At 38.0% G+C, this 13049-nt stretch overlaps 1 protein-coding gene and 1 non-coding gene across 8 annotated transcripts in view; one reads left to right on the top strand and one right to left on the bottom strand.

Annotated features, from left to right (window-relative positions):
* Positions 1 to 13049, top strand: part of IFT81 (intraflagellar transport 81) — a 233802-nt gene that overhangs the window by 143195 nt on the left and 77558 nt on the right. For all 7 annotated transcript variants that reach the window (XR_009730193.1, XM_061383816.1, XM_061383819.1 and 4 more), the window contains exons 11-13: positions 309 to 472; positions 1729 to 1824; positions 12180 to 12326. Coding sequence is in view for 6 of the 7 variants with exons in the window: in XM_061383816.1 (XP_061239800.1) it covers positions 309 to 472; positions 1729 to 1824; positions 12180 to 12326 (407 nt within the window). In the remaining variant the exon portion in view is untranslated. The remainder of the gene's footprint in view (positions 1 to 308; positions 473 to 1728; positions 1825 to 12179; positions 12327 to 13049) is intronic.
* On the bottom strand, positions 2055 to 2126 carry TRNAW-CCA (transfer RNA tryptophan (anticodon CCA)). Its single transcript has one exon. It is a non-coding gene; the product is annotated as a tRNA-Trp (tRNA).

Genomic DNA, 13049 nt, shown 5'->3' on the forward strand with positions numbered 1-13049 from the left:
GATAGTAATTTGGGAATATCATAATATTACTTTTTCTGTAATTTAAATATTCTTCTATGTAAATTGTCCTTTATTATCATTCTGATTAACCTCAAAAAGTTTCAGTGGCCAATCCTTTATTGTTCTGTAATGGCAGCCCACTGCAGTATTCTTTCCTGGAAAATTCCTTGGACAGAGGAGCCTGTGGGCTACAGTCCATGGGGTCACAGAATCAGACCTACTCTCTCCAGGTTTTATGTTTTAAAATGTAGAAAGCATCACTGTACCTACTCTGTTGGGCTGAATAATTGCTTATTTAATTTTCATAGGTTTAATGAAGAGGCTAGAGGAGGAGATAAAGTTTAATTCATATATGGTAACTGAAAAATTTCCTAAAGAATTAGAGAACAAGAAAAAAGAATTACATTTTTTACAAAAAGTGGTTTCAGAGCCTGCTATGGGCCATTCTGATCTTCTTGAACTTGAATCTAAAGTAAGTAACAATCACCTTTTTTTTATAAGCTCCCAATTTTATCTCATCTCCAGTCCCATGAAAATTATGTGAACTGCTTCTATAGTGTTCTGCTCTTGACTCTGAAATTAACCTGTGCTAAGAGTTGACAGCTCTTATAAGGAATTGTTCTTTATGAGAAATTATAACACATTATGTTGTTTCTTAATCCACAACTGATTAGGAAACTGGGTAACTTGGAGAAATAAATTAATGCATATGGTTGACTCATAGGTTTATATGTTTATAATAATTTAGATGACAAATTTTAAAAAATATTTTAAATGATTACTTTTTATTTCCAAAAATAATATAGCAATTTTGTACTTAAAGCTAATGTTTTTTATTAGCTTTTTATACCTGCTTTGGAATTATTAAACTTTCTTGTAATGTTCATTGAAACCTAATATCATAGCATTTTTGTTTCTTAAAAGTAAAATACTAATCAAGTGTTTATTTATTTAAATAATAATTAAATATGAAAATTGATTGAAGGATTTTGACATTAATAGGCTTAATAGCCACTGCAGTTAAATAGATAATTCTTTTAATTTATGTATAGAAATTAGTTGTCCAACTCAGATTTGGCTTAAATTTAATGTTATAGGATTAGCAGGAAAATTCTAGTCTTTTCAAAGGATAGTTATACTGAAAGTCATATAATTAAAAAAAAACTTATAGGACTATATGCTTCTGTTGCCTTTATTCAGTTTTATTACATTTGAGAAAAGTTTAGATTAATGAACGGGATAAATGACAGCTGTTATAGAATCACAGATCATTCATTCTAACAGAAAGCGTTTTTAGATGTCATTCAAGTCAACTCTCAGCTGGATTCATAAATTCCTTGTACTAAATCCCTGGGTAATGTTAGTCCAGATCTGTTTTATCACTTAATTACTTGAAAAGTCACAGCCTAGGTGAAGGGATAACTTCAGATTTTTAGAAATTGTCTTTCAAAATAATTTAAATACTTCATGTAGAATAGGATAATTTAGACATGGATGGTAAAATCCATGTAACTAATCCAATTCTGTAAATATGTAGCATGAACCATGAAATGCAGATTGTCTCAAAGTAATTGTAACAACCCATCAATGGTATTAATAGGACTGATCCTCCTATCAAAATCACTGATAATAACAACTGTCAATTCAAAGCTTTGATTGACCAGATGTCCCTTAATTTAGGTAATCATAGCCATAGTTTTAACCTTTTTTATTTTCATACTGTTTTAGATAAATGAAATAAACACACAGATCAATCAGCTGATTGAAAAGAAAATGATGAGAAATGAACCAATTGAAGGCAAACTGTCACTATATAGGCAACAGGTAAGACCTCTCTTTTTGACTTACAAACCCATGTCTCCTGCATTGCAGGTGGATTCTTTATTGTCTGAGCTACCAGGGAAGCCCAACAACACACTTAAGTGAAGTGAAGTCGCTCAGTCGTGTCCGACTCTTAGTGACCCAGTGGACTGTAGCCTACCAGGCTTCTCTGTCCATGGGATTCTCCAGGCAAGAATACTGGAATGGGTTACCAGTTCCTTCTCCAAGGAATCTTCCCGACCCAGGGATCGAACCCGGGTCTCCTGCATTGGAGGCAGACACTTTAACCTCTGAGCCACCAGGGAAGCTAACACACATAAGACCACTCTTTTTGGCTCACATACTTTGATCTGTAATCTTGTTGGTGAATATCTTCATAAACATATAGTCTTAAAATGAGAAGGAAGTAAAGAATAAATGTTCTTCTGTCATTGTTAATCTCCAGATTAAATCAGAGAATTTCTGGAAATGCCACAAAGATGCATGTTCAAGTCTGAAATCTGATATATCTGATAATGCTCAGCTTCCTCAGTTCAGTTCAGTTCAGTCGCTCAGTCGTGTCTGACTCTTTGCAACCCCATGAATTGCAGCACGCCAGGCCTCCCTGTCTATCACCAACTCCTGGAGTTCACTCAGACTCACGCCCATAGAGTCAGTGATGCCATCCAGCCATCTCATCCTCTGTTGTCCCCTTCTCCTCCTGCCCCCAACCCCTCCCAGCATCAGAGTCTTTTCCAATGAGTCAACTCTTCGCGTGAGGTGGCCAAAGTACTGGAGTTTCAGCTTTAGCATCAGTCCTTCCAAAGAAATCCCAGGGCTGATCTCCTTCAGAATGGACTGGTTGGATCTCCTTGCAGTCCAAGGGACTCTCAAGAGTCTTCTCCAACACCACGGTTCAAGAGCATCAATTCTTCGGCGTTCAGCCTTCTTCACAGTCCAACTCTCACATCCATACATGACCACTGGAAAAACCATAGCCTTGACTAGACGGACCTTTGTTGGCAAAGTAATGTCTCTGCTTTTGAATATGCTATCTAGGTTGGTCATAACTTTCCTTCCAAGGAGTAAGCATCTTTTAATTTCATGGCTGCGATCACCATCTGCAGTGATTTGGGAGCCCCCCAAAATAAAGTCTGACACTGTTTCCCCATCTATTTCCCATGAAGTGATGAGACCAGATGCCATGATCTTAGTTTTCTGAATGTTGAGCTTTAAGCCAACTTTTTCCACTCTCCTCTTTCACCTTCATCAAGAGGCCCTTTAGTTCCTCATCACTTTCTGCCATAAGGGTGGTGTCATCTGCATAACTGAGGTTATTGATATTTCTCCCAGCAATCTTGATTCCAGCTTGTGCTTCTTCCAGCCCAGCGTTTCTCATGATGTACTCTGTATAGAAGTTAAATAAGCAGGGTGACAATATACAACCTTGATGTACTCCTTTTCCTATTTGGAACCAGTCTGTTGTTCCATGTCTAGTTCTAACTGTTGCTTCCTGACCTGCATACAAATTTCTCAAGAGGCAGGTCAGGTAGTCTGGTATTCCCATCTGTTTCAGAATTTTCCACAGTTTATTGTGATCCACACAGTCAAAGGCTTTGGCATAGTCAATAAAGCAGAAATAGATGTTTTTCTTGAACTCTCTTGCTTTTTCAATGATCCAGCAGATGTTGGCAATTTGGTCTCTGGTTCCTCTGCCTTTTCTAAAACCAGCTTGAACAACTGGAAGTTCACGGTTCACATATTGCTGAAGCGTGGCTTGGAGAATTTTGAGCATTACTAGCGTGTGAGATGAGTGCAGTTGTGCGGTAGTTTGAGCATTCTTTGGCATTGCCTTTGGGATTGGAATGAAAACTGACCTTTTCCAGTCGTGTGGCCACTGCTGAGTTTTCCAAATTTGCTGGCATATTGAGTGCAGCACTTTCACAGCATCATCTTTCAGGATTTGAAATAGCTCAACTGGAATTCTATCACCTCCACTAGCTTTGTTTGTAGTGATGCTTTCTAAGGCCCACTTGACTTCACATTCCAGGATGTCTGGCTCTAGGTGAGTGATCACACCATCGTGATTATCTGAGTCGTGAAGATCTTTTTTGTCAGCTTCCTCAGTATCTGCCAACTGTGGAGAGAGCGTGAAATTTGATTTTTTTATGTGAATGCTTACCTCAAGTGATAGAAATAAATATTTAAAATCTTTGATGAACTAAAGTCAAAGTGTTAGCAGCTCAGTCGTGTCCGACTCAGTGATCCCATGGACTGTAGCCCACCAGGCTCCTCTGTCCATGGAATTCTCCAAGCAAGAATACTGGAGTGAGTTGCCATGCCCTTCTCCAGGGATCTTCCCAATCCAGGGATTGAACCTAGGTGTCTCCTACAATGTAGGCAGATTCTTTACTGCTTGAGCCACAAGGGAAGTCCTAATGAACTAAAGGCAATATACTTTTTCAGGTTTAAAGTTAGCTTGAAATAATACAGAATAAATTCAATTTTAGAGCTAAGGCATTTATCATTTTATACAGAAGTATTAAATCATGAGGATATATATTTTGTTATGTATTGCTAGACAGAAGATTCAAATGACAGCCAATTTGAAAATACTGAGCTACATAACAAAGCATTATTCAAGGATGCTAGAATTTTTGGAAAACCTTTTTATAATGGAAAAATTTGATCGTATACAAAGGTAGAGAAAATAGTCTAAATAAATCCTTGTGTGTCCTTCAGCTATAGCTATTATGGCCATTCTTATTCCATCATAGCCCGCAGCCGCATCTGGATTATTTGAAATAAATCTAAGATTTCATATTATTTCACATGTAAATATTTCAGAATGTATCTCTAAAAAATAAAAGCTTTTAAAAAGCTTAACAACATACCATATTTAAAATTTTTAATAATTCCTTAATACTGGCAAATATCCAGTCCATGTTCAGATTTCCTGATCTCTTTTTCTTTTCTTTTTTTTTTTAGTTGCTTTTTTTAAGTAGGATCCATACAGGATTTATACATTGCATTTGTTTGATGTTTAAATCTCTCTTAATCTATAGACTCTCTTCCTTCCTTATTTATCCATTTATTTAATAATTTTTTGTAATTTTTTATTGAAGAAATTTACTTTTCCTATAGCATTTCCCATAGTTGATGTTTTGCTGATTGCAACTGAATGGTGTCCTTTTAAAATGTTCCTCTGTGTCCTGTATTTCCTATATATTAGAACTAGAAACTTGAACAGGTTGTTTTTTTTTAAGAAGACTTTCTAGTTGGTATTTTGCCATTCCCTGGAGTATAGAGGAGTTGAAGTTAGGCCAGCCTCTTTTTTATCTTTACTTTGCTGTCAGACAGGACTATTCTGACCAATATTTGTTTATAGAAAAGCAGTCTTGCTCAATTATTTATGGCGAGCAGTCTTTTTGATATAGCTTCTCTGAATAAGACTAAATTCCACGATATTCATTCATGCTGAGTAGATGGCCTCATATCAGAGCAGAGAAGCACAGCTCATGATTGGAATAAGACATCGGCTCCTCAGAGAACAACTTTAGAGTGAAAGAAATATGTAGAAGAGTATATAAAGCTCTATCCAGAAAATATTGGGTAATTATTATGATTCTTTTCTAAGCACTCTTTCACTGACTGCTTAGAGGATGTTTGTCCTGCAGGATAGAGTGTGGAAAAGAGCCAGAATGATTAGGTTAATCTCTCTGTGGTTTATGACATCCCACAGTAAACCCCTCTTCCCACTTGTTTACTCTGGAAGGAAAAGCCCCACCCACTTTAATGTGATGGTCCCTGGCCTCCTGTAGTGTGACCAACTGTGGATATTCTTCATCCTTTTAAATTGACCCATGACTAGACACTGGAATCTGTGTCTTGAAAGTGCAGGGTTGTCTATTCTCCTGGGAACCAAATCCCCTAATGACATCAACATTATTCATCATTTGCTTTAGTCCATATGTTACACACAAGTTTATTATTACACTAAAAATAATATTATATATACATATATTCATATATTTCCATCCTTAGAGGAAGAAGAGCATATTATACACACTTTTGTTCACAGTGCTTTTTTTCTCGATATATGCTGTTGAATAGTATACTAGAATAATCTTTATTCCTTTATAACTTTGTTGAGATACAATTCGTATACTATACAATTCACCCTTTTAAGGTGTAAATTCAATGATATTTAGTATCAGAGCTGTACAACCATTACCCAATCAATTTTAGAACATTTTTATCATGTCAAAAAAGAAACCCTGAACCCATTAGCAGTCACTTCCCATTTTCCCCCACATCCTCAGCCCCAGTCAACTACAAAAGACCAAACTAGCTCTGTAAATTTCCCTGTTGTGGACATTTCATATAAATGGAATCATATGATATGTCGTCCTTTGTGACTGGCTTCTTATACTTAACATACTGTTTTTAAAGTTCCTTCATGTATGGTGACTCAGACAGCAAAGAATTTCCTTCTGTGTAGGAGACAGGGTTCGATCTCTGGGTCAGGAAGATACCCTAGGGAAGGGAATGGCAACCTAGTCCAGTATTCTTGCCTGGAGACTTCCACAGGCAGAGGAGCATGGCAGGCTACAGTCGATAGGGTTCCAAAGAGTCGGACATGACTGAACAACTGACACTTTCGCTTCATGTTGTTAACATGTATTTCTACATGCTTAAACCTTTTTATTACTGAATAGTATTCCATTATACAGATATATCACATTTTGTTTTTCTGTTCGTCAGTTAATGAGCGTTTGGGTTGTCCCTACTTTTTTGGCTATTATAAATAATGCTGGTAGGAATATTCTTATACAGGTTTTTGTTTGAAAATAAATTTTCATGTCTCATGAGTATATTTGTAGGAGTGCAATTGTTGGTTCAATGATAATTCTGTCTGTAACATTTTGAGGAAATGCCAGACTACTTTCCAAAGAAGCTATACCACTTTACATTACCACCAACAGTGTATGAAGGTTCTGATTTCTCCACATTTGTACCAACACTTGTTATTATCTGTCCTCTTTGTATCCACTGTAGTGGATGCTTATTTCTGTTCACAGACATACTCCATTGGGTATGGAGTGGGTATATCACAGTTTATTCAACCAGTCCCCAGTTGATGAACATTTGGGTTGTTGCCATTCTTGTGCTGTTGCCAATCATACATCAATAAATAGCTTTTTGTTTATGTCTTTGCATTTTTTGTCAGTGTCTTTGGGATATAGTCTCAGAAGTGAGATTGCTACATCAAACAGTAATTGCGTATGTGAGTTTGCTAGATATTGCCAAATTTCTTTTCATAGGGTTTTAACATTTTACATCCCTGTGGCAGTATATGAGAGTGCCTATTTCCTTACAGCCTCACCAGTAGAGTATGTTGTCAAACTTTTAGATTTTTGCTATCCTTGTAGATAAGAAATGGTATTTTATGATAGTTTTAATGTTTATTTATCTTACTATAAATAAGTTTGATCATCTTTTCACATAATCTTACTATAAGCAAGGTTGAACATCTGTATTTTCATATCATGTGTATTTTCATTTTTTAAACGGAGAATTTTTTAAAGGGTTTGCACTAAAGATTTCCCTCTCTTATAAAATTTGTTTGATAAAAATATTTGTACTATTTCACTGGAGAAGACAGATTGGCTAATGTCTTTCTTAAACTAGTACAGTCGTGGTTCATTTAAGGAAATCCCCCACAAGTTGCTAATGCTACATTATCCATAAATGCTGCGTTTACGGCTAAGAGCAGCCATCTGGGTTGTGTAAACATCTGCATAATTCTGGTGAATCAGATGTTTAATTTTCATCTGCATTTCATTTATTAGAATGCCCCAAATATAATAAGTATTTTAACATTTTATTTTAAAAGTATGGATATTGAATTTAGATAGGATGATCTGTATTGTAGTTTTGGGAATGAAGCATTCTTGTTTTATTCCTGTGAAAGGAAACCAACCATACAGAAAAACAGCAGACTTAGTGTTAGCTTCTGGGTTTACCTAGAAGATGTTTTCATTAGGATTTCAATGTTAGTTGACAAGATTTTAATATTTTTTTATTACTATTGCATTTCTGTTTCTCTGCTGATATATTCTATATTTTGCCTTCCAAAATGCTTTAAGGTTGCTATTTAATGCACATTGCAGGGGATTCCCTCATGGCGGTGCGGAGTGGTTTGAACTTGGTGCTTTCACTGCCGGGGCCCAGGTTCAACCCCTGGTAGAAGGAAATGGCAACCCACTCCAGTGTTCTTGCCTAGAGAATCCCAGGGACAGCGGGGCCTTGGTGGGCTGCCGTCTATGGGGTTGCACAGAGTCGGACACGACTGAAGTGACTTAGCAGCAGCAGGGAAGATAAGATCCCACAAGCCATGTGGTGCAGCCAGATACATATATAAATATACATATATGTGTATATTATTGTTGTTGTTTAGTCGCCCAGTTATGTCTGACTCTTTGTGACCCCACGGACTGTAGCACGCCAGGCCTCCCTGTCCCTCAGCATCTCCCAGAGTTTGCCCAAGCTCATGTTCATTGCATCTCATCCTCTGATGCCCTGTTCTTCTGCCCTCAATCTTTCCCAGCATCAGAGACTTCCAATCAGTCGTCTGTATGCATCAGATGACCAAAATACTGGAGCTTTTGCTTCAGCATCAGTCCTTCCAGTGAATATTCAGAGTTGATCTCCCTTAAGATTCACTGGTTTGATCTTACTATCCACGGGATTTTCAGGAGTCTTCTCCAGCACCATAGTTTGAAGGCATCATAGTTCTTTGGCATTCTGTCTTCTTTACGGTCCAGCTCTCACAACCAAATGTGACCACTGGGAAGACCATAGCCTTGACTATATGGACCTTTGTTGGCAGAGTAATGTCTCTGCTTTTCAACGCTCTCTCTAGGTTTATCATTGCTTTCCTGCCAAGAAGTACGTGTCTTCTGATTTCATGGCTGCAGTCACCATCTGCAGTTATTTTGGAGCCCAAGAAGAGGAAATCTGTCACTACTTCCACCTTTTCCTCTTCTGTTTGCCATGCAGTAATGGGGCTGGATACCATGATCTTAGTTTTTTTAATATTTAGTCTTAAGCTGGCTCATTCATTTTCCGCCCTCACCCTCATCAAGAAGCTCTTTAGTTCCTCTTTGCTTTCTGCCATTAGAGTGGTATCATGTGCATATCTGAGGTTATTGATGTTTCTCCTGCCTGTCTTGATTCCAGCTTGTAACTCATCCAGCCCAGCACTTCTTGTGATGTGCTCACAAGAAATAGATTAAACAAACAAGGTGACAGCAGACAGACCTGTTGTACTCCTTTCTCAATCTTGAACCAATCATTTATTTCATACAGGGTTCTAACTGTTGCTTCTTGATCCGCATACAGATTTCTCAGGAGACAGGGGAGATGGTCTGGTATTCCCATCTCTCTAAGAACTTTCTTTTTTTCCCACAGTTTGTCATGATCTACATAGTCAAAGGCTTCAGCTCAGTCAGTGAAACAGAGATAGATGTTTTTCTGAAATTCCCTTGCTTTTTCTATAATCCAGTGAATTTGATCTTTAGTTCCTCTTCCTTTTCTAAACCCAGCTTGGACATCTGGAAGTTTTTGGTTCACATAATGCTGAAGCCTAGCATGCAAGATTTTAAGCATGACCTTATTACCATGGGAAATGAGTGCAATTGTCTGATGGTTAGCACATTCTTTGGTACTACTCTTCTTGAGAATTGGGGTGAGAGGATTGACCTTTTCCAGTGCTGTGGCTCCTGCTGGGTCTTCCAGATTTGCTAACATAATGAATGCCAAGGGCTTCCCTGGTGGCTCAGATGGTAAAGAATCTGTCTGCAATGCAGGAGACCCAGATTCGCTCCTTGGGTCAGGAAGATCCCCTGGAGAAGGGAATAGCAACCCATTTCAGTATTCTTGGCTGAAGAATTCCATGGACAGAGGAGCCTGGTGGGTTACAGTCCATAGGGTCACCAAGAGTTGGACATGACTGAGCAACTAAAACAGCTATCTGGGGCCAGCATCCTACATTTTCCCATCCCTTTGTCCTTAGGGAATGGCAGCAGCTATATTGCAGGCATTGTTCTGCAATGAATGCCAAACCTTGATGGCATCATCCTTTAGGGGTTTGAATAGTTCTGCTGGAATTTCATTGCATCTACTAGCTTTATGGCAACCCACTCCAGTACTCTTGCCTGGAAAATCCCATGGACAGAGGAGCCTGGTAGGCTGCAGTCCATGGGGTCGCTAAGAGTTGGACACGACTGAGTGATTTCACTTTCACACATTGGAGAAGGAAATGGCAACCCACTCCAGTGTTCTTGCCTGGAGAATCCCAGGGATGGGGGAGCCTGGTGGGCTGCTGTCTATGGGGTTGCACAGAGTTAGACACGACTGAAGCGACTTAGCAGCAGTAGCAGCAGCAGCTTTATTAACAGCAGTGCTTCTTAAGGTCCACTTGACTTCACACTCCAGAATGTCTGGCTCTGGGTGACTAACCACACCATCATAGTAATCCAGTTCATTAAGATCTTTTTTATACAGCTCTTCGATGGATTCTTTTCATCTCTTCTTGATCTCTTCAGCATCTACTCGGTCTCTACCATTTTTACCCTTTATTGTGCCCATCTTTGGGTGGAATTCTTCCTTGATGTTCCCAATTTTCCTGAGGAGATCTCTAATCTTTCCTCTTTTGTTGTTTCCTTCTATTATTAAGCATTGTTCATCGAAGAAGGCCTTCTTGTCTCTTCTAGCTATTTTTTGGAACTCTGATTTTAATTGAATGTACCTTTCCCCTCTCTCCCTTGCTTTTTCACTTCTCTTCATTCTTCCGCTATTTGTAAAGCCTCCTCAGATAACCACTTTGCCTTCTTGCTTTTCTTTTTCTTTGGGATGGTTTTGTTCACCGCCTCCTGTACAATATTACGGACTTCAGGCACGTCATTAGCTAGATCTAGTCCCTTGAATCTATTGGTTACCTCTACTGTGAATTCATATGGATTTAAGGCTGGCCTAGTGTTTTTCCCAGCTTTCTTTAGTTTAAGCCTGAATTTGCTGTGAGAAGCTGATGATCTGAGCCACAGTCAGCTCCAGGTCTTGTTTTGCTGACTGTATGCAGCTTCTCCTACATCTTTGTCTACAAAGAATGTAATCAATTTGATTTTGGTATTGACCATTTGGTGGTATCCATGTGTAAAGTTGTCTTTCGTGTTGTTGAAAAAAGTGTTTGCTATGACTTGTGCATTCTCTTGGCAGAATTCAGTTAACCTTTGCCCTGCTTCATTTTGTTCTCCAAGGCCAAGCTTGCCTGTTACTCCAGGTTTATCTTGACTTCCTACTTTTACATTCCAATCCCTGATGATGAATAGAATATCTTTTTTAGGTGTTAGTTCTAGAAGATCTTCCAGGCCTTCATAGAGCTGATCAACTTCAGTTTCTTCAGCATCGGTGGTAGGGGCAGAGACTTGAATTACTGTGATATTGAATGGCTTGCCTTGGAAACAAACAGAGATCATTCTGTCATTTTTGATGTTGCACCTAAGTACCATATTTTTGACTCTTTTGTCGACTATATGGGCTACTCCATTTCTTCTATGGGATTCTTGCCCACAGTAGTAGATATAACGGTCATCTGAATTAAATTCACCTGTTCCTGTCAATTTTAGTTCACTGATTCCTAGGACGTCGATGTGTATTCTTACTGTCTCCTGCTTGACCACATCCAATTTTCCTTGATTCATGGACCTAACATTCCAGGTTCCTATACAGTACTGTTCTTTGCAGCATTGGATTTTACTTTCATCAGCAGACACATCCACAACTGAGTGTTATATCTGCCTTGGCCTAGCCTCTTCATTCATTCTGGGTCTATTGGTAATTCTTCTCCATTCTTCCCCAGTAGCATATTGGATACCTTCACACCCAAGGGACTTATCTTTTGGTGTCATATCTTTTTGGCTTTTTATACAGTTCATGAGGTTCTCATGGCAAGTATACTGGGATGGTTTGCCATTCCCTTCTCCAGTGGATCACTTTTTGTCAGAACTCTCTGCTAAGATCTGCCCATCTGAGTGGCCCTGCATAGCATGGCTTATAGATTCAGAGTTATGCAAGCCTCTCTGCCATGACAAGGCAGTAATCTGTGAAGGGGATATGTGTATATATATGTGTGTGTGTGTGTATATAGCATACTCATACTAAATATAAAACTTGTGATAGCAGGTGGTAGGGCAAAGGAGAAGTTAACCTGATATTGAAAATTTAGCTCAGTCAGTAAAATCTAAAAAATACATAATTTCAGAAAATAATAGAAAGTTGATTGTCTCATTTTACATTCTTATTTAATGCTTAATTAGGCATCTATCATTTCTCGTAAAAAAGAAGCCAAAGCTGAGGAACTTCAAGAAGCAAAGGAAAAGTTAGCCAACCTAGAGAGAGAAGTGTCAGTGAAGACAAGTCAGACCCGTGAATATGACGGCACTGAAGTTTTGAAGGGAGATGAGGTAAGTTGAGATATCTAATGGGACGAGAATATGGTTATTGCTTTTGTTTGAAACCATTAATGTTTTTTACTTTTTAGCTTGTCAGTAATGGGATATTCATCATGTTGTTGTTTGGTAGAAACCAACACAATTCTGTAAAGCATTTATCCTTCAACTAAAAAATAATTTTAAAAAAGAAAGATAAAAAAATAGGAAGTTCATTTATTTTATGAAACTTATTTATTTAAAACTGAAAACTCTGCGACTTCCCTGGTGATCCAGTGGTTAAGACTCCATGCTCACAATGCAGAGGGCGCAGGTTCAGTCTCTGGTCAGGGATCCCACATGTGCAACTAAAGATCCTGCATGCTGCAATGAAGATTCTGCATGCTGCAGCTAAGACCTAATGCAGCCAAATAAATAAAATAAAAATAAATATTTTTTAAAAATAAGAATAAAACGGAAAGCTCTTTTCAGTAATACTGAGATATGCTTGATATATAATGACAGAGATTTTAGTGATTTTATGAAATAATGTTCCAAATTTTCACTTTTTATGTGGATTTATATTGGATTTATTATAAATATTAGGTTATAAAAGTGAAACCAAATGAGTAGGAACTGTCAGGTAAGCAAATATTCATATTTTTTGATAAATATAATTCCATAAAGAGCTGAGAAAGTATTACTAAGTTGCTTCATCAATAATGTGTACTTGGCCTGTGGGACTGGCATCATTAAAAT

This window comes from Bos javanicus, chromosome 17, assembly GCF_032452875.1.
Source record: "Bos javanicus breed banteng chromosome 17, ARS-OSU_banteng_1.0, whole genome shotgun sequence".
Taxonomy (NCBI): domain Eukaryota; kingdom Metazoa; phylum Chordata; class Mammalia; order Artiodactyla; family Bovidae; genus Bos; species Bos javanicus.